The following is a 25,274-nucleotide window of genomic DNA, read 5'->3' as shown; positions in this document are numbered from 1 at the left end:
CAAAAACAGAAATGAATAAATTGTATACATAAACGACCAATAGTTTTATTATTCAAGTTTGGAAACGTACATCCGAATTGCTTCCCATTTGAGAGAGCTGCCTGATAAAGTATCAGCAACAAAACATCGAAATCCCAATAAGAAAAAATGAAAGACAAAAAGAATTTAGAACTGAACTTTGCCATATATGAGATACTTTTCTTGGTGCCCCATATAGAGGCCAGGCCACCCTTTGTCTCTCACATTATCATCCTTGGTTCTTTGGCACACCATGACCAATTGACCATTCATTTTAGAAGCTTCCTTCATAATTAACTAATTTCTTCTAGAAGCTATCCCTTCTGCAGTACCTTAACTCCAAAGAAACCTGTCTCTCAAACCTCAGCTGACGACGAAAATTCGCAATGAAAACATCAGCCCGGTGATCAACATCATCATCATCATCCGAAGCGCGATCATGGGTCCTTGTGCTAAGAACCCGTCTAAAACACCGATTCTCATCGGCCTTATCATCTTCAATGCAGCCATACAAACCCAAACTGTCATTGAAGCTCAAGCACTGCCTTGCAGAAGCTCTGTTAGTACAAGCAAGGATTGAAGCCAATTTCCATCGGTTTAACTTAAAGCCAAGTAAAATGAGGTTTAATTTCTTCACTGCCCTCTTCAGGTGGCTTACAAGTGACGAACTTTGCCTGCCCATTTTTGCTGTGGTCTTGTTGGAGTGAGAAGCTGATGCAAAATTGTTGCATATGGAGTGAGGAGTGAAGGGTTTTTATAGACATGGGAGAGAAGCTTCTTGAGCAAGCAACTGTTTGGTTATGTGGTTTACTAGAAAGCGTGTTGGAAATGATTAGGCGACGCGTGTTTGAACGTGAAGGCTGCAGCTTCCAGCTATTTGTTAATTATTATTTTAGATTATTTTTATAAAGAATTACAGCTATGTAAATTGTGTGTGAGGTACATGGGAAGAGAGAAGGGAGGGTGGTGGCTAGTGTGACAGAGAGAAGTAGAAGAACATAAGCTTGGTTTTTTGTTTTGTTTTTCTGTTCTTTTTGTTCTTTTGCTAATGAAGAAGAAGAGAATGGTTGTCATGGGGCCCACTGCTTGCTAAATAAGTTTTGCACTACAAGAAATTTGAAGGTGGTGCTGGCTAAAAAGCCTAAATGGCTGTAACTTGCAACGGCTCTAATTCTTGAGGTATACAACAAATATCCTGTTTCCATAAACTTTAAAAATTGATATGACTTTTCACTAATGTCTTGGTTATAAACTTCAAAAATTTATGGCGTTTCTGGATTTCAAAGGTCATTTGAAACAACCCCCCTAATCCCTTTTGGGAAAAAGAAAAAAAAAACCTATTCTACTTTTGGGTTGGTAAAAAGGCGATCATGTCCTGTTTTTCTTAAAGCCGTGTTTCTTTTGTTTTCGAGTTTCTTGTGTTACCAAATACAGAAGAACAGAGCATTAGAGCTCACCTTGAGCTAAAAGAAACACGGAAACAGACGAAACACAAAGCTTTAAGCACACGAGTTATATTGAATGCTCACACGGTTCTAAGTACATCATAATTTATTTTTCTTTTCTCTTTAGTTATAGAAACATCATCACCAATATGATGAGTGAGCGAAAGCAAAGTAGTTTACTTGTGAGGCAGCTTAATGAATCATGAACCCCATTTAGGGGATCATCATGAGCAGCAGATTATAGAAATTATTTAGTACAAAATTGTATATGAAACCAACAGGACTGTCATGTGAATTTCCATAATGGGAAAAGATGAACAAATTTCGGCTTATCAGGATCGGCTACTACTACGATTTCTCTCTAAAAACCCTGAAGAGAAACAAAACTCTAAAAACCGGAAGTAGCTGACAAAAACGAGAACATTCCCAAGCTGGTTTACGAGCTCCAAACTCAGGAGTTTGCAACCAACTGCTCCGGAACATCAACATGAGAGCTTTGTTCTCCAATCCTTGCACCTTCCTCATCAGCTACTTGGTTGTCAGCTCCTTCCTCAATCTGTTTTAGTTTGTTTGACCAACCGTACATCTCTCTCCTGACGTCCCTCTCGTCTAGTTTTAGTTGTTTGAATTTCTGTTCCAAATTGGCTTCAGCTTCAGGTTTAATTAACGCAACCGGTGTCTGCCGAACCTCTTCATAAAGCTTTTCAATTTTGGCTTTCCAAACGAGACCCATTTCTGTATCCATCCTCTGGTAAGGAGTTTTCAGAAAGTACTCATCAATCCCACCTGCTTTGTCTATGCAACGGAGAGCATGGGTGGTGACTTTCACCCGAATGTGACGGTCAAGGATGTAACTGAAGAGACGCTTCTCCTGCACATTTGGCTTCCATGTCCTCCTTGACCTGTCACCGCCAACAAAGGAAAGTTCCGGTGGTTAATATGACCCATTTTCACAAATTATTACAAGATTAAAGAACCTAGTAATTCAAAATCAGAGTCATATAAGCCAACCCTATTCTATAAATTGCATTGAATATACTCTGAGAAACTGTATAGCGTGCTACACTATGCCAAATTCTAACAAAACAAAAAAACCCATGTAGACCTGGGCACAGCAGACAAATATAAAACTTGTACACTTCTAATACTTGTCTGGCACTTGTCCAGATTCCGTAGAATCCTTATGATAACGCATGATACGTTTTGCCAATGATTGAGCCAGCTCAAGCCTTAGCTCAAATAGCTTTGAGAATACAATTTCTGAAGCAACAATGGTTAAAATGGCAACCCACAAGTTTAATACTTCAGTTTGATATATAGTACACACCTCAACAAACCCTTACTCCCTACAAAGAAAATGCTTAGAAACATACAATACAAAGCATTCAAAACAGTCACTACCCAGCTAACTAAAATTAAATTACATCAAAATCACTGATCAAGTCCAAGATTTTGGGTTTAGATATTACAAAGGGTCCTACAATCATATAAAAAGTTCTGTAATTTTTAGCATTGTCTTTGTCATGGATTGAAATTAGGGAAAATTTTCAATTTTCAATAAGCAGAGCTATTAAAATTGAAAAGGCAAGAGAAAATGAGAAAAATACGAACTTGTTGCCACCGTCTTCACTGATTTGATTGCCAAACTGGATGTGGCGGCCAGCGTAGATGCCACGTTTGGCCCGACCCATAATGATTTTGGAGTCGGGTACGCCTTGCTTCTTGAGCTCCTCTCTCAATCGCGGAGGTAGGGTTTTGTCTCCCATTATGCCTTTCTTCTTCACCTCCTCCTTCAGTCGCGGAGTTAGGGCTTTGTCTCCGAATTTCCTCATCATGCTCTTGATCGTCTCCTTTCCTTTGAGCGCCATTCTCACTCACTGTGTCTTCGTTAATTAGGGTTTTGCAGTGGCCAGTGGAGGGTTCAATTCATTTCCTGTGTTTCCCAGTGGCTTGCCTTGCGTTTTGGGAAGCAGTAGCACAGTGGCTTTTTCTTTTATCTCTTTTATTTTTTTGGTAAAATCTACTTATGTCAGTTGCATCAACGGCTCTGATTATTTTTGGTTTTACAAAAATTGCTTTTACAAAATAGATTATTTGATTCTTAAATCTTTAATTGAATTTTGGCTGATGGAAGCCTTTGTTAAAGGTGCTTCACATTGGTCTTGTTTTTTTGTCAAGTTTTCTGCATCACCTATTGAGATTTTCTGAAATACACCATTAAGATTATAAATAAAAGAAATATGTCAATTAAAAAGATTGGAAAACGATCTCAAATATTCAATGTATTTGGGTTACAAAGCCCAAATAATGGTTCATGTTTATCAAGCTATGGGCCTGCTTAGAGATTCTTGAATATACGAGTTTCACATGGGTGCACGTTGATTAATATGAATCTCACAGCAAATATTACATGACGGTCTTACAGTCTCACCCAAGAATTACCAGAATTGCATATACTCGTGCCAACAGATGCTAGTAAAATTCCAAATTACTAACAGCCTCGTTCCTTGAATTTACCCTCTTGAGCTGTTTTCTGGTAAGGCCAAATTGGCCAATGCATCAGCCAAAACAGCTATTATTGCCACAAGACTTCATAGCAGGGTATAAACAAGCACCTTTCAGGATACTATTTTCACTGCAATCATATTTATATAACAAAAATTGAATTTACAAGGAGGCTATAGTTTCATGCTCTGTAGATTGTTAATCAGGTTTCTACCTAAAGAAAATTTCAGTCCTGGCGTTTCTGGTGTGACAAGATTACACAGCTGTTCAGCTGTAAAAACACCAACTGCCCTCAATCTTGAAGCAGTACCACCATATACTGAGCTGTGGTTTATTACAATAACCATTTTATATCTGTACTTCATAATCAGATCCACCACATGGCCGATCGATGTCCTAGTAGTAGCACAAGGAGGCGGTCTTCTCATCATCGACGAAAGAGGGGCGTTCATCTACGCAATAGTATGCAAACTTCCATTAGCTCATAAACTTTAAACATATAGTTGTTAATACAAATGCTCATTTAATTGTTAAAATGCTGTTTACAACACAACACAAAGCATTTGACTTGTAAATTTGCAATGTTAGGGAAAACATCTATCAGATTTTGCTTGTACCCTATGGTCCAGGATAAAAAGCAATTTATTTCTACCATCAGTGAATAGTAAATACCTCTCTACAGTCTTCACGGTGCAATACTCCGATGCAGCTACCCCAGTCATCTACAATGGGCACCACTGAATCCCTAAAGAAACGCATAACCACTTTGTTCAAGTGCACGGTCCCATTTAGTGGCCGAGCTGCTTCAAAGGGCATCATGACACTCTCAATCGGTTCACTTGTCAATACCTAAATAGAAAAGGTGTACAAAGCAAACACATACAAAAATAATTAAAAGCCAATAATTGAGTACATATCAGAATGTAAATCAGTAGTGGCTAAAGATATGAAAGTAGTCCCTTTATCATTAGTTTTGATTGATTTATAAAAGATCCCCCTTCCATAATTCAACTAGTCCGGGTTATTAAAGTATCTGATTTTTTAAATATATTTTCACCACCAGAAATTCTTCATCAGTGCATTGAATTTTTAAAATCATATCCAGTCACACTTCTACATAATTTGATATTCTACATTAAAACCACTCATGGTAGGCCCCTTAGCAATCATCTTACATGCACTGACACCTATATATGAAAGTATATTTGCCAGGTCATCAGGTTAGGACCTTAAGTAGCTAATTTTATCTACAATTTGAAAGGAAAATAAATGTATGAAAACCTGAGGAAGTAGATAAGGACTCAATCTTGATTTGGTGAATCCTAATAAGGCCTCTACGCGTAGTGCAACCTGCAGTGCAAAGGCATATTAATGAATTCATGCTAGGAGGACACAGAAATTATAATGTAGGTAAGCACTGAAAACAAATAGAATTCCAAATAAAAGGCCTACTTAGTCAACTACTAACACATACAAGAAGTAATATTGAACTAAAGTTTGTGAAATTCAAAGAAATAAGTCCAAATTTTTATATAAAAAAATCCTTAAACAAGTTTCCTCGGTATCAATTTAAAGGGTCTAGAGAACTTGAAGAGGATAAAACCAACTGTGCAGCACCAACCCAGAATTTTTAGGCATGTCTTTAACATTATGATATAACATTGTCATCCTTCAAAACAGTGTAGATTACCTACCACATCTAATCTTAATCTTCATAACTATTAAACAGTCATGGAGGGTAAAAGCACATTACATACCATGCCTCCTCGACTTGTCCATGATATTCTCTTCCACCTTGTAATAACATTTTCAAGGCATTTTATAGCCACGTCTACCTGAGAAAACCAAAAAACATAAAACAACAAATGGTCAAAGTCAGATTGCTCATGCCAATCAAATGCAAAAGGTTAGAATTAAGTCAAAATTGAACTAATGCACTAACTTGATAGTACCATTTAGAGGGGAAAAATAACTAAAGGAAGGCAATGCTATATATCTTGTGCAAGATCTAGATATTAAAATCAGCATCCAAATGCCTCAAACATCATGAAGGTAAACAGTAAACAGGAATGGAAAGAGATTTATGCAGTAACACACCCCATACAGAAGATTGTGAAGAGTTGATATACTACCTGACCACCATTTAAAGCTGCCTCCATGAGAAGATGATCAGCTTCCTCTTGAACCATTGAGGAGATAGTTCCAGCAGTATCTCGCCACATGTGATCTTTTAGATTTTCCACGGTGGTATAATCTCCTCTAACAGCAAAGGCACGCATGAAGGAAAGATAGAGGTGAGGTTTTGGTCGCAAGTCTGGATTTCCACCAGCCAGCTTTAGTATTTCTCCCAAAATGCATAAAGCACCTAAGCACAAGGACAAAATTTTAATTTGTAGAAGAGTAAGAATTGGTTTTAATTTCTGACACTTCAAAAATCCAGCATCCATCCAAATTTGATAAGAAAAGAAACATGAAATTTTAACCAGTCCACTTTCTATGCGGCATACTTGGTGCAGCATTTAATGAGACCTCTAACAGAGAAAACTAAATGCAGAGGAATCTTGATGCCTACATCAGCATGCAAATGTACAAGCTCTATTCAAATTGCATCGTTTTTGCAGATCTTTACATCACCATCATACTTGACATTGGCAGGTGGAAGAAATCGCTTTTGTCTCTTCTTCATCATTTGATTGACAATATATTGAATTTTGCAATGTAAAAATGGAGGGCGTGCAACTTAAAACAATAAGGCAAATGTAAAGATATAGACATTGGCAATTTCTGATAACTTAAAATCCTTGTATTGCATTCTACAACATACCCTTCATTGAGCCACAGCCTAGCAAAGCATCGACAGCTGCAGTGTATGCTGTTCGATCAATAAACAAACCAATATATGTTTTCATTTCCAATATAATCTTCTGAACTGAATTGATATCTTTGGAATGCCCAAAACCCTGCCAAAAGAAGACACACAAAAAGAAAGAAAAAAAAAATCATAGGACTTTAAGGAACTGAAACATCAATTTACCAACAAGAGAAATATATAAAGCGTATTCCTCAGGAGGTGGGGGGTGGGGCAGAACGAAAAATCTACTTCTTCCATTCAGAAAAACGAAAAGGAAACTACTAACATAAAGTTCCTAATATCTTTTTTCAATTAAAAAAAAAATAGATTACCACAATGTTACAGAGAACAAGGTTTAAAAGAAAAAGACTATAAAGAAAGTTTACAACCACAGTGGCTGTAAAAAATGCTACCATGCAATAATGAATATGTCATACAGTTGACATTGTTAAGAAAATACATTGAATAACTTGCAAAAATGAGCATGTCCTAAATTTCATTAACAAGGTTGTTGAAAGAAAAGTAAACGTACCTTAAGTAGTGTAGTGTAAGTGACGACATCTGGGAAAAGGTCACCATGACTAAACTTCTGTGCTTCGTCCTAAAACAAGGAGCCATATTTAGTAACTTAATTTGCAACAATCTAATACTCTTAAAATATCATATACAGGCTCTAAACTGGCCTTTTATATAGCTTGGGACCTTCATTTCCTCAAAAAACTGCATTGCCATGTCCAACTTTCCAGCTTTTACACATGCAGATATTAGAGTATTATAGGTGAGCCTCTCAGGCTTTAATCCTAGACGTAATATCTCTGTGTGCATGGTTATCGCACCCTGAGGAATGCCTGCATTGATATATCCCTGAAAATCAGGAGCAGAAAACCCTTAAGGCACAACATTTTCAACTAAAATTATAAATCTAGGATCGTGCATACACAAAACGCTGTCTGTATCTTGATTGCAAAGCTCAGTTCTAAAAGTAGAAAAAGAAAATTCATACTGTAATTTGTTAAGTCTCTTAAAGAACAATATATAGGTCAGTGCAGAACCTTCATTAATAAGTTGTAGACTGTGAGTGTAAGACTGCCACCTTCGCGGAGAAGAAAACCATAGTGTGCAAGAAGCCCATTAGCACGGCGTAAATCTCCTGCACTACAGCAAGAAGCAAACAGCGCATGCACGTTTGTAAGCAACTAATTTGGCTTATTAGTAACCAAAATGTACTGATCAGAAAACTGATCTTTCAATTGGGTGCTATTATTTTGGTCCTAACATTATATTAAGACAATGCCCACAAAGCACTTATTAAAGAGCATTGAATTGGTGATACAGACCTGCTTCAACTAGAGCATTGAGCAGACCAAAAACGAGAGGTGCTGACAACTTTGGACTTCCCACGGCAGTACCTAGCTCCACAGATTCAAGTACTTGAAACGCTTCATCAATTCTTCGAGCCCTGCCCAAACCCTTTCAACAAGGCACCCAAATCACTGATAACAAATCCATGGGAAGCAATAAAAAAATTATTTTAAAAAAAGAAGAAGATAAAAAAAGTACCTTCAAAAGGGTACCATATGTGACAGTATCGACGCCGCAGCTTCCTGGGTCAGACATTTCATCAAACACCATAAGAGCAGAGTCGATATCGCCGCAATGAACACATGCCTCGACGACCGCATTCATCACTATGGTGTTCAGCTTCCCGTATCGTTCTTTGGCCATCTCTATCTCCTCCATTATCTGCAAAACAATAAAATCAAGAAGAAAAAAAATCCATCAATGCAAAACAGAAAAATATATATTTCGAGAAAAAGAAAACAGGGTTGTGGAAAACAGGACCTGGTGAAGCTGTCTCCGGCGAGTGAGTTGGACGACGCGGGAGGTGAGCCGCCTGAGATTAGGTTTGCGGGGAGGGGCGGTGCTGATTCGACGACGCCGTAATGGATAAGAAGAACAAACAGAGAACGAGGGAGAGAAGGCTTGCATTGTATATTGTGAAAAGGCTCAGAGCTAGCCATCGGCCATGGATCCCTCTGTACAGATAATGTCAGTCAGAGACTGAAGTCGGGAGCTTTTAGCTTATTGGCGGGTAAATTAGTGGGTACACTGTTTTAATCAGTTCAGGCCCAATAGGCCCACATAGGCCCATCATGGTCCAATAACCAAACTTTCCTTTCTGGTAATCAAATAACAAAAGGTTGCCTGCTTAAAATTAGGACAATATTGCGGGAACAACTAGTAGCCCAGTTGGTTGGTGGTAGAGTGAATTGTTGTTAACCCATCAGGTCATGGGTTAGAACTTAGAACCCCTGCGTGTGTAATCACCCTCTCTTGTGTGTAATCGCTTCTAATCAAAATTAAAAAAAAATAGTGTAATATTGGAAAATGAATGTAGCTCAAGTGGTTAGAAGCACTTAGTCATGCAATTAAAAATGAAAACCAAGATAATGTCGACTCACTAGACTATTTGGTATTTTCTTTTTTTTTTGGGTTAAGATTTGGTATTTTCATATCAGACTATTAATGCAAACACATTTAGACGGAGTAAATACCTAATCAACGGTTTAAATTGACAATCGAACATAGAATGTCACTTTTGCGAAAGAGAATATTTTCTATTTAAAGCATAGACAAAATGAAATGGGGTTGAAACACAAGATAAATGCGCAGCAGTGGGTACACAATGAGATGTGAAAATTGACAACTTATCATACAAAAAGCTACTTGTTCTAGTTGAAAACACATATAAGGCAAGCAACGCCTTCATTTTTTTACTACAAAGGTAATATTCTCGTGCCCAAAACTATACCCTTTCAGCCATTTTCAGACCTCCTTTTTTGTTTATAGGCTATGCCTAGAAAAAAGGCCGACATCATAATCAACTTTTGAGCTTCATGCTCATCCCTCCAATTTGAGGTAAAGGCAAACTTTTCCTCTTTTCACACCAGAAGGACAGCGCCAAGTGGGCGGAGTTGGAAAAGCTCCTTATTTGTTTGTCATTTTTCGGAATGACCCTTGTACTTTTTTAATTGAGGTGTTCAAACTGACCCAAATAACCAGCACAAACAGCTCATGGAAAACTGGGAAAAGTATGCCATTTTCTATTTTCCGAACAAGCAAGAAAACGACATTAAGCTTTAATTTTTTATTTTATTTTGTCGTGGACGAAAAATTCTTGACTTTTATGCAGATTTTTCCAAACTTCGTGTGCTTCATTCATTTTCCATTTTGTGTTTCTTTCTTTCTATCAATTTCACCATTTAAAAAGAATTGTGCTTTATTTTTACTAATCTAATCTCTCAATCCGTGTTCACACGAGGTTTTCTTTTATGTAAATTCGCGTATGTTATGTTAAAAAAAGTTATTAAATAAGGGAAATTTTTTAATAAGTATTTAAATTAAAGATTTGTTATATATTTCTAATTTCAGCTGTTGAATTGCATTCATTAGATGTGTTAGTAAATTTAATATGCAACATACGTATAATTAATTATCGAAATTAAAAATATGTAATCAATCATTAACATAAAATACTTATTGAAAAATTTACTCTCAAATCACTCAAATGCTCAAACCAAACATTTGATAAGGACATGTAAGCGGTCACCTCAAGTTTTCCACGACACAAATAGATTGGAGTAGTAAGTATAACTAACAGGAGCCTGGCTTCATTTATTCATTGATTGAAACAAATTGCACATCAATTGTAATGTGTAATTAATTGGAAGGACAAAATGCTGATGAAATTTAGGAACTGTCTTAAAAAGAAAGGGTGCTATGCCTTGACAAGGAAAGCACCAAATGCCTTATGTGAATAGAATAGCCATGCCTGCTCCGGAAGAAATTCTTGTGTAGCCTAGGATTGCCCTAATAAGACCAGTCTCTCACAGAGAATGAGAGCATGCATGTGAACCACACTCATGGGTCATTTCTTTGTAAGGGAGTTATCGCATAGGGAAAAACTTCTCTTCTCTTGCTCCTAATTTCGTTTATGTTGCTCAAAATGAAGAATAAATTGAGAAACATAAAAGAGGATATCGGGAACTATTCTCTTATTGAATATGTGATACATATTAGATTATTAAATTTGTAATTCGACACCATTCCTGAAAATAAAATTGCGTTCAAATTAATAACTTTATTAGACATTCTTTAACGTAACAAATTAAAATTGTGTGACGAAATAACATTTATGATAAGATACTTATCCGCTAAGTGAAAGATCACAAAATTAAGAAGTCTTATTCAAACCATAAAGAAATGGGCCTACAACTATTATTATAGTCATTCTCATTAAAGCAAATGGGATCATAAGTCTCTCCCAGTAGTTCATCTTCACACCTATATGCATACCCCACAACTCTCATCCTTTTATTCCAATCAATCATCATGCACCACTATGCATCCCCATTGGATCAAACCCAGCTCACCCCCAAAAAACAAGTCCTTTACACATCCTCTTCTTATTCTTCATTTTTTTATTCTTTAAAACCCACAAATTCAAGTATTCAGAAAACCAACCACCAATTTCTGTCTCTCTGTAAAAAGAAACTCTGAACCTGGTTCTACTGAAACTTTCGTTTTGTTGCTGTTTGTTTAATCCACACAAGTCTTTTTCTTTCGGATCTGCCGGTGTGTGTTCTCAAGTTTTGTGCCGTCACTCTTTGCCTTACTTTCCGGTTTCTAGATGCGCGCGCACACAAAAAAACAAGCACCACCCAATCACCCAAATGCCTTAAACAAATCCAATTTTTAAGATCAAATTAAACAATTGATCGTCCATTTTCAAGACCTTTGACGACCCAATAATTCTTCCCACCTTTCTCCACAAAGTGAATCTTTGCTTCGTCATCACACTCCTTAATTTGATCTACTTGATATCTTTTTGTCACTATAAATAGTCGGATATAATATGCTACAAGATCATCAGCTAGTCCAAGTGTCGAACACCTTAGCTACTCACTCTTAGATCCATATATTCTCCTAGAAATTCAATTTTTATGACAATTTCTTCATCTGGGTAGTTTTATTTATACTTCTAGATTAGAAATTCGCAGCTTGTTTGTGTTTGTGTTTGATTTCCATCAATGGCGGCTGTGAAATCGTCATCTTCATCGGTATCAAACCCAGTTTCTGATCAATGTTCTGACCAAGAAAGCAGCAACAAATCTGAGCCATTAATTCCTGGGTTACCGGACGAGATTGCCGAGCTCTGCCTTCTTTACCTTCCCTACCCCTACCAAGCTCTGGTGCGTTCGGTCTCTGCTTCGTGGAACAGAGCCATCACAGACTCTAGCTTCGTTCGCTGCAAGAAATCTCTGTCTCTTCCTCTGCCTTATCTTTTCGTCTTTGCCTTCAACAAAGTGACGTCCAGGATTCAGTGGCAGGCGCTGGACCCTCGATCGGGCCGTTGGTTTGTTTTACCTCCCATGCCGTTCCCCAAGGCCGCCTGCCCACCGGGCTTCGCATGCACATCGCTGCCACGTCAGGGGAAGCTCGTTGTCTTGGGCGGCGTGCGGTCAGACTCAGAATGTTCTACGCGCACCACCATCGTGTACTGTACGTCTACAAATCAATGGTCAATTGCCGCTCCAATGCGGACCCCACGATCATTTTTTGAGGCGGGAAATATCAATGGTAAGATCTTGGCGGTTGGCGGTGGTGTGGCCCGCAATGGTGATTCGATTAGGGCTGTAGACTGTTACGACCCTGAAAATGACACGTGGGCAGCGTCTGCCACGCTGCCCACGAGTCTAGCCAAGTACGACTCCAATGTGGTGGGAAACAAGATGTATGTCACAGAGGGGTGGATGTGGCCGTTTATGCTTTCGCCACGAGGCGTGGTTTATGACCCAGACGAGGACACTTGGCAGGAGATGAGGCAGGGGATGAGGGACGGGTGGACGGGGGTTAGCGTGGTGGTGGGTGAGAGGTTGTTGGTCATATCGGAGTATGGGGATTGTCCGATGAAGGTGTACGATCCGGATGAGGACACATGGCGGTATGTGAGTGGGGACAAGTTCCCATGTGAGGCACTGAGAAGGCCTTTTGCTGCGAGCGGGGTGGAAGGGAACATATATGTGGTGGCATGTGGGTTGAATGTGGGAATAGGAAGGCTGTCTGAGTGTGGAGGAGGAAAGGATGAGCTAAAAGTTGAGTGGCAGGTTGTGCCAGCTCCAAGTGCTTTTAGGGGCTTCTCTCCTTCTAGTTGTCAAGTACTTTACGCCTAAAATAATTGAGTTTGATCAATTATCATTCATATCTGTTTTTGGCCTCGTTAGGCAATTTTATTTTAAACTATGCACAACCCAACTTCTTTTATATTGTTTACATAATAATATTCTACAGCTAGGCTCAATATTTGCTTTGCTCTTCTACATAGACAGAGACATATATAGTGGCACTTTTTTTCAGGTTCGTTTGACCTCTTCGTTGAGCCAAACTTATTCCCGTTACAATGAAGTTTTTCTCCTCTTGGTGGCCTATGAGATCCGTCATATCTTATCTAAATCTTGTAGAATATTTTGCATTGGCTCCAAATTAAAGTTGCCAATAGTAAAAAGAGAAAAAAGGATCATGACCATTCTTGAGGGTTTGAAGAGTTGGAAGATCTTTTTCATGCCTTTAATTATTGGATAGAAAATTCAAAGTAATCCAGTTAAGGCCAAATTTTTTGAATAAGATTGTGAAACACGCACGGGTCTCACAGCTTTTACTTTATGCTTTCGATTGGATTTGAGCAAATTGAGTTGATTATATTTGACATGCGTCATGATGTTTTCAGAAAAGCTTTGAGTTGAGTTTGAGGCAAGTTTCCATCAACAGAGCAAATTAAGGAATAACCAATAAAAAAAAGGACAGAGCATTTTGTTTTGTTTTGTTTTTTTCCCATCACTTACGTCAGAAAGGGATGCTGAAGAAGCATCAACGCGGTTAAATATGACATAAAATTCTTATCTTATGTAAAATTGAAATTGTCACGTTTGGGGTCTAGAATCTTCTACATACGCGCTTATTACACAACAATTGGACCTTTCTCCACCCTTTCCAGTTCCCAAACTTCCAGACTAAGCTAGAACTTTGAAAAAATCCCAAAAGAAACCTCCCCATATAAACATGAAGCCTTGAAAAACTTTGTGATCATATCTGCCTGCATCTATTATCTTACCAGCAAATAAACAGCTTCAGCTTAGCTTCTTCCGCCTTGAAATATACCAAAAACACAGCAACCCGAGACAGAAAAGAAGGAAAGACAGAGAAAGGAGCAAGCAACCCAGAAACCCGGAAAGGCCCGAGGGGGTTGAAGGAAGAAGGAACCATGTGTTTCGTGTTTGTGTGTGGTGAAGATGAGACGGTGCTTTCAAGGCAACCAGCACCAGGGGCATGCCCCTACTGTGGAGGAATGGTGCAAGCCATGGATGTTGAGAGTCGGTGGACGTTCTGCTTCCTGCCTCTCTACTGGAAGACCAAGCGCAAGTTGTACTGCGCCGTGTGCACTAGGCGCTTGGTAGTACAGTGATATAAACCGACATCATAATAAATACAGAGATTGCAATTTGTGCTCGTGTAAATATGTAATATGACTTTTTTGTTGTTACTGATAAACAAAATGACAGGCTCTATTTACATGCTTGCGGCATTTTCGTGGAGTTCTTTCTAGATTTTGTTTGATTGCTCTTCTTAAAACTAAATTGAAACGCAATCTAGTTTCTATTTCTTATAACCCATCGAGATTGCCATCTCTGCCAGTTGATGTACAACCAGCAAACAGTTTCATGGTTTCTCTTTTGGGCATTTCTTGCAATTGAAAACATCAGAGAGAAGTATGTTTTAAAAGTTTTCAATTGCTGAATCCCAAGGGCCAAAGAGTGATGAATATCAAAGCTCATAAGAGACCATTCTGTTTTCCCTAACCCCAGAAAACATTGAAAAGCCCATTTCCTCTCAAGTTTCCAATTTCATAAGGGCAAACACAAAACAGAGTCCCATAGCAAAGCCCCACAATTAGACCGTTAATCAACTGTATGTATTCTAACTTTTCCAACATAAAGGGCAAGCAAAACTGCAAAGCTTTAAGAATCAGTTCATAAATGAGAGGATTTTCCTTGGAGCTCATATACTAATCGTAGCTATGGATTGATGGGATCAATAATCACATCACTTACAGAGTTTCAACTTTTTAAAATATGCCGACACCACGGATTTGGGGTAAGGTTTTGTGGCGAGACAAGTTGGGTAGTTTTCGGGTTGTTCAATCCACAGTTTGTGTGCTATGCCACCAGCTGTGAGCTTCTCGGACAAGTTCAATATCTGGGGTTCTCCTTTCACCTCAAGAGTAACCTGCACAATTTGATAAGACCATTGTAATCACTACTTTTAAAGCAATTGCAGCCAACAAATTCAGCATACAATGACCAAATTTACAAACCCCACTGATTGGTTAACAAGAAAATTCCCACCCAACTTGAACCCAAATTTTCTGGCATTGATCTCAATGACCCAATTGAATGAGCAATGATTTTAACCTATGCAACCTCATATTACCTACTGTTTCATACAATTTCTGCACACAAGTAGAAGAAAAATAATCATAGTGTATGCAAAAACCCTTCTGAGCACAATGAAGAAATGCAACATGAACATCACCATTACTAAGAATCACACTTTCCCTTCAACATTTGGAACCAAAAACATCATGCCACTTCAACCCAGAAATCAGAAAATGTTGCTGCACTAAAAAAAAAATCCAACCTTTCCAGCATCACATTCAAACCCAAGTTTTATAATCAAAGCACCATAAAGGAGCAAGCTTTACAAGTTACCTTGTGCATAGAGTCGATATTTTCTGGGCTGCAGTACTGGAGGGTGTGAGGGTCGTCTTTGTGGGACCAAATGGCGGATACAGAGGCATGGCAGCCCTGTGTGACCACGCTCCCCGTCGGCCACGTGTCGATTAGGTCACGGCGGAGCACCACGTATTGAACCAGGACGTCCGGGGGGGTCTCGGATTTCGAGGTGTCCGAGTTGGCTTCGGCGGCGGGTTGACTCATCGAGTTTCGGACGAGTCGACTCGTGGGAACGGCCGCGTTGGAAGAGAGTTTGGCCCCAAAACCAATTGGAGGTTTTGAGATTGAGAAAGAGAGCGTGAGATGGGAGTGGGAGGAGGTGCAACGAAGTGGCGCCACAAGGCACGCCATGGTATAATTACACGTTGGAGCATCTGCATCCTGTCCTACTTCATGTTTAATTTGATGTTTTTTTCCTTGTAGGGCCTGACTTGAGGCCCAACCCAAGCTCGATAATAAAATTATTATGGGCCTGTTTGAGACTCTTTACGTAGGAAATAATTTTGCTCATAACCGTTTTTGCTAGAAACACCTTCTTCTTTTTTGTTGCTATAAAAACATGGTAGTTGCTTCATCATAATAAGCGCTTTTATTAAAAGCATGTTGAACTGTTTATTAAGTTTCAGGTGCTTCGTAAAGAATCACTTGTTTGGTGCTTCACCCTAATCGCTTTTACACGTTGAAATGTTTGTTAAAATATTTTAATACTTCATGAAGAATCACATGCTAGCCACTTCACCAAAATCACGTTTATTAGAGACATGATGAAATGTTGATTACAAATTTAGGTGCTTCGTAAAGCATCGCGAATTGATGACTTCCACCACATCAAGGTGACATTTACCGCTGAGTTAGATCCCTTCTTATGCCTCTATCCCTCATCGAGAAATATAATTGACTAATCCTAAGACCAATGGTCGAGAAACTCAACGCCATTATTCTTGATTGGAGTTGAGCCCTCTTTTTGTACTATGACGAGCCTTGAAACAATAAAGATTGAGAAGGTTGACTCAAGAATAAATTTCATTAAGAGCTCTATTGTAGAATTCATATCTAACTATAATCGAGAAGTAGTGGGGACGACAGAACCTGATATAAAACGCTTTTGATATCTACCTACACAAGCTTCACCTAAGCTATATTAGGTTTAGCTCGAGCTCGGTGGCTTGCCATGAGTCGAAAGATACTTCGGCTCATGACCCGGCCCAACCTAAGTGCCTTAATGGTACGTGATTGGGCCAAGCGGTCTCGTGTGGAGCCTAACCCAAGACAAATCGACCTAGCCAGGCCTATTTGACAAACTGGATATTGGTAAGATAGCTAAATGGAAATTGGAATCGAAATACTTTTTGGAAAAGAAAAAACAAACAAAAAACACACACCCACACAAGGGTAACCGAAGCAGTCGATATTTGACTCCTACACCTAAAAACAAGGTCGATGATGAGCATATGACACATTATTGAGTTTTAGTTCCTCCTCCAGAAAAAAGATTCTGGTGACTTCCGAAGTCAGGTTTTGGTTTCTATCAGTTTCTGTTTCATATGTGGCTTTCCTCGTTTGCACCGACCAAACAAAAATCCTTGAAGCTGTAAGCCTGTAACCTAATCAATCAGAAATGACTTTGAACCATTTCAGTATCTTTGTGATATGATCGAGTTGAAGTCAATAAGTCTCTGGAGAGAAAAAGTACTTTCTTTTTTCCTTTTTTTCTTTTTTCCTTTTTTCCTTTTTTTAAGGAACAGGATAAAAGATCTGTAATATTTTAAACCCTATGTTACATACCAAAACCTGACCAAGATAATTGATTGAGGGGCAAACAGGTCTTTATACTTGAGATATCCGATTCAGCAGATCATGTATATCCATTTCCTATTAACACCAATAAATAAATAATAAATAAAAACAATAATCCAAAAGATAATGGAGATAATATTTACTAAAACATATATTTTATATAATTTTTTTCTGGGTGGACATAGAAACAGACAGACCCTCCAGCCAACAACCCTAAAAAAAAGAAAGAAAAGAAAAAAGAAAAAGAAAACCAAATAAGCCACCCAAGTTGATGTTCTTAATGGTCTTGCAGATCTGAGAGGCAATAGCAACTTCTTGACTTGAAACTCTTGAGCCTTCTGTCGAGCAAATTCTTTGGGGCTCTTCTGTCTTGCTGTTCCTTGTCATCTGATGAAGATTGGTCTGATGATGGGTCTTGCTGTTCTTGTTGTTCCTGCTGCTGTTCATCGTCTTCTTCATCTTCCTCATGTTCAGCTAGGGCTAGCAAAGGCATGGACTTTGGGTTGGGCCAGTTGTAGAAAGATGAAGACTTTCTTGACCATTTGGAGGCAATCAAAACCCTCCTCCTCTTGTTGAATGGGTTGTCTCTCTTCTCCACCTCCTTCACTGAGCTCACGGAGGAGCTCACTTCTGACAGACTTGCAAATGACTTTGATTTTCCTGAGAAGTAATTGGATAATCCCCTCCTGCATAAACAAATTATATATTTTTTAAATATAAAAAAAACCCAAATGAAAATCAACCCAAGCTAATTAAGCAAGTCATTAACATATAAAACCACTAATTAAATTAAATTAAATTAAATTAAATATTTAATTATTACCAGGATCAAAACTGAAATTCAACAAAGATGATCACTTTAAGCTAAAAACAAAAATGAAAATTTCATGTTGCAGATCTAAACAGTGACTTACTTGATTGGAAGAGACTCTTCTAACGAACCAAACGAACCCAGAGAACCCAACCCTCCTCCGCCTCCGCCGCCGTTAAACTTGCTCTGCACCTCCTCGCCGTCGCCGTCGCCATCATCTCCTTTGGAATCGTATTCTTCGCTGTCGTCAGGAGCCCCGATCGAGGACGAACTGTCCGAGGAAGCCTCTTCGGACCTCGGCAGCGCCTCCACGTTCTGCTTCACGAAGAGACGGCCGCGGCCGTCCCCGATGGAGAAGGCGGGGCCCACCAAGACATCCATTCAACAGAGGTTGCTGTTTGTTTGTTCGGTCTGGAAACACAGCAGCAGTAATGACAAAAGAGGATATATAGTGTGTTGCTGTTGCTGCTGCTGAGGCGGCGGTGATGGAAAATTTCGGATTTACCCCTCACCGCTGCGACGTCGTCTTCGTTTGAGCTTCCAGATTACGGGGCTTGTAGTCATCAATTGGAAAAAAGGAGGAGAAGAAGAAGACGGTGAAGCAGAGTCATAAGACGCAAAGAGAGAGAGAGAGAGAGAGAAGCCTTGCGTTGTGTAATTAAAGAGAGACAAAGGGGGAGAGGGGGAGGGGGGGGTGCGCAGGTTAAGGAAGAGGCAGGGGGGTGGAGGATAAGCCAAAACCCAAATAAATAAATAAATTGAAAAAAAAAAAAAAAAAAAAAAAAAGGAGGAAAAATGGTACAATTAGACAGCTATATATATAGAAAACAGTAGTCACAGGGCTCACAACAAAAACGCAACACATGGACATGAAATGTTGGGGTGCAGTGAGTAAATTGGTGGGTGTGTTTAGAAGAGGAGAGGCTAACGTCCGCCGTCGGCGAAATAGGGAACCACGCGCTTTGACACGTTCGTAATTACGTGGCAAAGACAGTGACCAGAAATATCCACTCTAACTTATCCTGTTGTTCACTGTCTTCTACACCCTTCCACTTCGTTCCCTTTTTAAAACAAGAAAACAAAAAAAAAAAAAAGATATATAAATACAAAATACAAAAAACCCTTTTCTTTCATTTTAATTTATTTTTGATTTTGTTCCGCTTGGTTTTCCTAAGTAAGGTTTTAATGAGGTCTTGTTTGTTCGCTCGAGTCTGTAATTTTTCACAATTTTAATAAAAATTTACTACTTCCTCTAAAAAAAATTATTTTTGTTATTTCAATTTACCCCAACAATTATTAAGTAATGTGATCTCTTTGTGGAGAAAATAAAACTATCTATTGCAAATCTTCTATTTGGTGATAACGTATCTTTAATTAGGTCAAATATGTACACTCTAAAGAAATTGTACCAATATCAACATTAGTTTATCTTATCTTCTCCTCCATATTTGGTATAAAGTGCTTAATTATTGGCTATTATATCTATTTGTATGGTTTTCTTAAGGGAAAATCAATCTGCATTGTTTAGCCTTATTACTTTATTTTGTCATCTATCAATCCTTTTGGTCACATGCTCAATCAAAGACTTGATACAAAAATCTGTCCCTAATTATCCACCTTCTAGTCTAAGAAGATGATATGTGAAATTAACTCATAAAATGATTCATTGTGACATAATAAGTTTTTATTTGTTTATTTATTTATTTTATTATTTTTTATATGTACCTTGTGCATGTCATAAGGCGGCTTGTCTAGTTTGAGTAGGGAAAATGTAACGAAACGTCTACATGAGGTCGGGTAACCTTTTGATTGGTTACTTTCGCCATTGAGAGAACGCTCTATGTAATATTGGCTAACTTTCTGATTGGTTACTTTCGACCACTAAAAGAGCTTTTTGACCATTCAGAGAACACTTTATATATAATATCGGCTGACCTTTTGATTGGTTATTTTCGAGCACTCATAGATTGTTCTTTCGTGAGCATCTTAAAATAAGAATCAATCATAGATAAAACTCTCGCCCGATATAACCAAACTTATTTGTGGAGTCGGTTAGCTCCTAATTGGTTACTTTCTACCATTGAGAAAAATGTGAATGTTTTCTTTAACAAATGAATCTTTTTCATTATTGTTTCAAAAATAAACCAGTTATAGATGGATTAAGCAAGAGCTTGACATATTTTTTCTTCACGATATTAACAAATGATCTATTAAACTGAAAATCCTATCAAAAATATTTGAAATTTAAAATAAACTGAAAATCCTATCTGATATTGTGAATACATCAGCAAGCAACTGAGGACGGTAGTGAGAAAGAATGCATCCCTATCCATTTTGGCAAAAGGTATGAAAATCTTCAAAGTTCCTATATATATATATATATATATATCTTCTTGGGGAGCTGGATCTTTCTAGAGATAATTATTTTGATTGATATTCTTTATTTGTTGCAAAATCAAAATCAATGCATACTAAATCAGATGATATTAATATTTAGTCACATTTACTTACTTGTTTTTCTTGCCCTCTACGTCGGTATACATATCACTGATTTATGAATGTTGCCAGAGAAATACAATCAAATTAATTATGTCCAACATATTGTTTGTTATATGTCTTGTCTCGCAAAAATCGTCAAGGGGTTTTACGACTTTTCAAAATGAATAATGCTACTCTTATCACATTTGTATACTACATTCTTATATCACTTTATGTGGCAGATGAGGTGGACAACCACATCAAGTAAAATTAATTTAACATTTTATTTTTTTTTATGATTTATTGACACTTTTTAATTGATGTGGATATATACCTCATCTGCCACCGAAAGTGGTATACAAATATGATAAGAACAGCATTAAATATAGGAATTAACAAAATAAAAGAAAATGGCCAATTACCTTTTTGCTTTTTTCCCTTTAATAATTCCCTTCATGAAAATGCATTTTGTAAACACCACTAAACACCATTAATTATAATTTAATTATTTCCAACTTGACAATACTATAAAACAATTTTGACATCATCGTTGTAGTGAAGTTCAAATTTCTTAATATTTTGGATCCATGAACACTCAACCTTGCACATCAAATTACCTTTTGTAAAACATACAATTTGGACTACCCTATCTATTTAGGCCTTATAACATATCTAGGCCCCCTAATGATAAGCATGTTTTAACTTATGAATAAGCAAAGTTAATTTGCACAAAATTATGATAAAGTAAGCAATAGTTACCTAGAAAATCACCTAAACCACTTAAAATTAGGACTTGCCAATAGGAGCCATGAGGTGAAACTCGTTAGACAACCATTATGGTCCCCATAAGCTTAAGTTGTGAGGGATCCTCCCAGTATCATCCAAGATGCATTCTTTAAAGATTTTATGTAATTTTTTTTATTTGGTTCAATGCATCGTTTTCTTTCCAAAATAAACAAAAAAAACAACAACAAAAAAAAGCTAACACTCCCCCATCATGTGTAGCCCACCGTGCACCCACAAAGATAGACATATGCACAGCGTAAAAGGTTTGAAGTTTCAAATCCGTGACCTCCTAGCCATTATCATGTTAGATAATCGTCCTAAAAACTTAGATTGTTAGATAATGAATCAACAATGCATATCGATCCAACCAAACTAAGAAAATATTTAAATATGCTAATGACCTCGATTGACATCTTGCCATGGATAGACCTCATAAGTCATATATGTTGAAGAATAAGTCCAACATCGAAAACTTGATCATATAAATTACGCCATATAATTAATGGTTCCACTACTAATTACATCGAGGCTTTTTATATAAAATTTCACACTTACTGGGCTTTGTCGGTAATTAAGTTAAAAACATTATCAGTGTTGCTAATAGCGGACTGTTAGTCTATCTCATTAAAATTTAACAATATCAATATGTCAAAATGAATTTCCAATAATTAATGAACTCTACCGAGTTGCCACTCAACGCTAGTACGTTGGGAGAAGACAACACACATTGGTTAGGTTTTGGATTAGCTTTTAATAATGCCAAAAGGGAATATCTAAAGCAAAGTTATGCAAAGTTGAAAACCCAATGGGATTGGATTTACAACTTATCCTAATTCACTTCAATAATGAACACGACTTATATATCTTAGTTGTGGATGGTCATGATTCATTATAATGTAGCTAGCAATATCTTCAACATCATCATTTCATTCAAATCTTATCAAATTTTTTTATGAACCAATCAAGCACACACAAACCCATTTCGTGCTAAGTAACTATTGGCCATGTAAAATTGATTAAGGGGAAAAAAAAAAGAATCAAAAGGTGGAGGGGCCATACCCATAAACCAGTAGGGTCCGAATATTTGAGGCCTAAATCGAACTAAATCATACTACTTTACTATTCGTCACACGATGGTTAAACTGAAATTAAATTCATACAAATCCTACGACGCATTCAAATCATGACTCGTTGGTTACACCTAAAATGACACAATCCTTGCAATACAATCAAAGGATTGTGACAAAAAAATAAATGACAGATTAAAAGAGCAGCATCACAAATTATTTTAGACCAGCCATGCAAAGCTAAAATAAAATAATATATAGCATGTTGCTATACAGATCCAGTTGCAAAATTTGGAAAGGTCATTATTTTATTGCTGAGTTAACAGTTACATATTATATTTACAAGGAGAGATAGAGAGATCCAGATTTTTTTCCTAAAGCATATAAGATTTCTTTTATTTGTTTAAGCTCTGAGGACTTGGACAGAGAGACCATTAACACAACTTTGACAAGAAATACAAATAAAGAAGTTGGTTGATTAAGGTGGACTTTGCCTTATTGGCAGACAGATATTCTACCTAGGCTTTATAAACAATTCTACAAATTGCAAAAATAAAATAATAAAATTCAAAATTATTTGATTGGAGGGTACAAGGGTCAAGGTGAGGAGAGCAACCAATGGTTGTGCTTAAGCTCTTAGCCATCTGCAAATCTACCTTATCTATTTAGATAAACTAGTTTAATTATTAAAATAATTATTAATTATATAGTTAATTAGTTTGCTTTCTAATTAGTCATATATGCCACATAAAATACAATAGTCATTAGAGGAGGGTCAAGGCAATTTAAAATTCAAGAGAGGGGGCATATCCATTGCATTGTATAAATCCCTTGCAAGATCCCAAACCTTTTATTAATTGTAAAAAATACTAAGCTTTTTCATGTGAATGAGTCAGCAGCATATATTTAAGCATGACTTTTGGTGTTAGAGAAAAACCCATCATCCAATTGTTGTAGTTTTTTTTAGATTAAAAATAAATAAAAATCATGAGTTCTAATTCAAACGGTATTTATAAAAATTGTAGCTTAAAGGTTACAGCTAGAGAATAAGCATACCAGTAAAACTATGGTTCACATCTCAGGTATCATTCAAAATTCAAAGTGAGTCAAAGCACTATTTATAATGGTACTTGATTTTTATTTTTTTATTTTTAAAGTACAAACGTTAGTATAAAATACAGGAGAGGAGGATTTCATTTACATACACAACTATAATGTTGTGCAGATTCGAATCTCAAATCTATAATCTGCAAGTCAAAGTTTTTTTACTTAACTTGAAAAAGAAAAAATCCATATTAATACCTTTTTATATTAATTTATTAGTAAATTTAGGTTTTAGCCATAAAAAAACTTTCACTTTTGGAAAAAGCCAAAGCTTTTTCAAAAAAGACAGAAAAACCTCTCGACTTTCAAATCAAAGACATGCAAATGTAAAGGATTCATTAAGAAATCTAAAAACAAATAAGGGCAATTTTGTCCATTTTGACTTCTTTTAAAAAATTTCTCTCTCCTTTGGGTTTTTCCAAAGTCTATAATTTGAAATATTAAAAAAATCTAAGTTTGAAATCCTCTGTCCAATTTATAAACGATTTATCAAAGAGCAACTTTATAAATACAAAAATGATAAAAGATTTATCTTTAAAAAAAGAAGAAGCAAAATGAATGAATATTGTTGAAATGAAGCATGACCCAATGGAGTGAAACACAGCACAAAGATGTCTTGTCTCAATTCTCACCCCTCTCCTCCAAAGTAAGGAACAAAAAGGGCTTCAAGAATGCATGCATCAATAATAATTCAACTGAATGTTTCATTATCATATCATTCAATTTCATGGCAACTCTTATCGTTTATGTCGTGGTCCTCATCCTCATCATCATAATCATGAATTTTCTTTCATCTTCAACCGTTGATGATGCAACCTAACTTGGACAAAGGAAAAGAGAAATGATGATAGTTTTCAAGTTGTCATCTGTTGTGGATGTGTGGCATATAATGAAACATCATGCATCATGCATCAACGACTCAGACTCGTCAATCAGTCAATAATTTCACCCGCGTAAGAAATCATCCTTATCGATTAACACACGCCTACCTATAAAGTCAAATGCAGATGTTGGTGGTAAATTAAGCAGCATTTTCATGCGACCCAATGCAATTCCTGCTTTTTTTTCAAGATTTTATGGATTAAGGGGCATGTATACATGACATATTTTCTCAAAAATATCCAAATGCATGCCTCTCATGGTTGACATTGACTGGTCATGATTTGAATGGAATGCGCCTGCAAACTGGTCCCTGGTAGCAATCTTGGTGTCACGTTAGGAAAAAGTGGAAGAAAACAACAACTATATAAATTTGTCGTGTTCACCACAAAATATATGGAGATAAATTTAGAAGATTTTGGTAGGAGGACCAGATTTAGAAGGACCTGGGAAGTTAGGAGCTTTGTATATATGGTGATAATAATAGTTTATACTTTAAAGAGAAATTGCTTAAGCATCCACGCTGCAACTTTCTGGATTTGATTAAATCTGATTTTAGGGGAGACTTTGATTGATTCTAAAGAAAGAAACATCACTAATATCGGATTAGCGTATAGTTAATAGTTTACCTTCCTTTTCTCATCGAGCGAAGTTTCGGTGATTAGTCATGTTGACAAGAGATTA

The 25,274-nt window shown here is 37.1% G+C and overlaps 7 protein-coding genes across 7 annotated transcripts; 2 read left to right on the top strand and 5 right to left on the bottom strand.

Moving 5' to 3' along the window:
* LOC18788701 (pentatricopeptide repeat-containing protein At5g10690) lies at nt 26-8,885 on the bottom strand. The gene is made up of 13 exons (XM_007226372.2): nt 8,662-8,885; nt 8,380-8,562; nt 8,157-8,289; nt 7,872-7,969; nt 7,522-7,683; nt 7,352-7,420; nt 6,793-6,928; nt 6,101-6,333; nt 5,726-5,803; nt 5,250-5,318; nt 4,641-4,817; nt 3,075-4,420; nt 26-2,365 (listed from the first exon to the last, which is right to left on the bottom strand). Exons 1-12 carry the CDS (start codon nt 8,806-8,808, stop codon nt 4,142-4,144), a joined length of 1,764 nt encoding a protein of 587 aa, XP_007226434.2. The 5' UTR covers nt 8,809-8,885; the 3' UTR covers nt 26-2,365; nt 3,075-4,141.
* Nucleotides 166-700, bottom strand: LOC18792441. The gene is made up of 2 exons (XM_020557670.1): nt 351-700; nt 166-259 (listed from the first exon to the last, which is right to left on the bottom strand). The coding sequence occupies exons 1-2, from the start codon at nt 698-700 to the stop codon at nt 166-168; spliced, it is 444 nt and encodes a 147-aa protein (XP_020413259.1).
* LOC18792782 (54S ribosomal protein L24, mitochondrial) lies at nt 1,706-3,516 on the bottom strand. Its single transcript, XM_007226030.2, has 2 exons — nt 3,075-3,516; nt 1,706-2,365 (listed from the first exon to the last, which is right to left on the bottom strand). Exons 1-2 carry the CDS (start codon nt 3,329-3,331, stop codon nt 1,915-1,917), a joined length of 708 nt encoding a protein of 235 aa, XP_007226092.1. The 5' UTR covers nt 3,332-3,516; the 3' UTR covers nt 1,706-1,914.
* Nucleotides 11,016-14,459, top strand: LOC18791473 (F-box protein AFR). Its single transcript, XM_007222129.2, has one exon. It carries the CDS (start codon nt 11,910-11,912, stop codon nt 13,050-13,052), a length of 1,143 nt encoding a protein of 380 aa, XP_007222191.2. The 5' UTR covers nt 11,016-11,909; the 3' UTR covers nt 13,053-14,459.
* LOC18790210 lies at nt 13,975-14,471 on the top strand. Its single transcript, XM_007225006.2, has one exon. The coding sequence runs from the start codon at nt 14,141-14,143 to the stop codon at nt 14,339-14,341; it is 201 nt and encodes a 66-aa protein (XP_007225068.1). The 5' UTR covers nt 13,975-14,140; the 3' UTR covers nt 14,342-14,471.
* On the bottom strand, nt 14,760-16,120 carry LOC18790405 (putative peptidyl-tRNA hydrolase PTRHD1). The gene is made up of 2 exons (XM_007223733.2): nt 15,645-16,120; nt 14,760-15,162 (listed from the first exon to the last, which is right to left on the bottom strand). Exons 1-2 carry the CDS (start codon nt 16,017-16,019, stop codon nt 14,980-14,982), a joined length of 558 nt encoding a protein of 185 aa, XP_007223795.2. The 5' UTR covers nt 16,020-16,120; the 3' UTR covers nt 14,760-14,979.
* On the bottom strand, nt 17,515-19,046 carry LOC18793319. Its single transcript, XM_007223934.2, has 2 exons — nt 18,380-19,046; nt 17,515-18,151 (listed from the first exon to the last, which is right to left on the bottom strand). The coding sequence occupies exons 1-2, from the start codon at nt 18,655-18,657 to the stop codon at nt 17,743-17,745; spliced, it is 687 nt and encodes a 228-aa protein (XP_007223996.1). The 5' UTR covers nt 18,658-19,046; the 3' UTR covers nt 17,515-17,742.

Source organism: Prunus persica, chromosome G1 (assembly GCF_000346465.2).
Source record: "Prunus persica cultivar Lovell chromosome G1, Prunus_persica_NCBIv2, whole genome shotgun sequence".
In the NCBI taxonomy this organism is placed as follows: domain Eukaryota; kingdom Viridiplantae; phylum Streptophyta; class Magnoliopsida; order Rosales; family Rosaceae; genus Prunus; species Prunus persica.
This window is presented reverse-complemented; position numbering and strand designations above follow the sequence as displayed.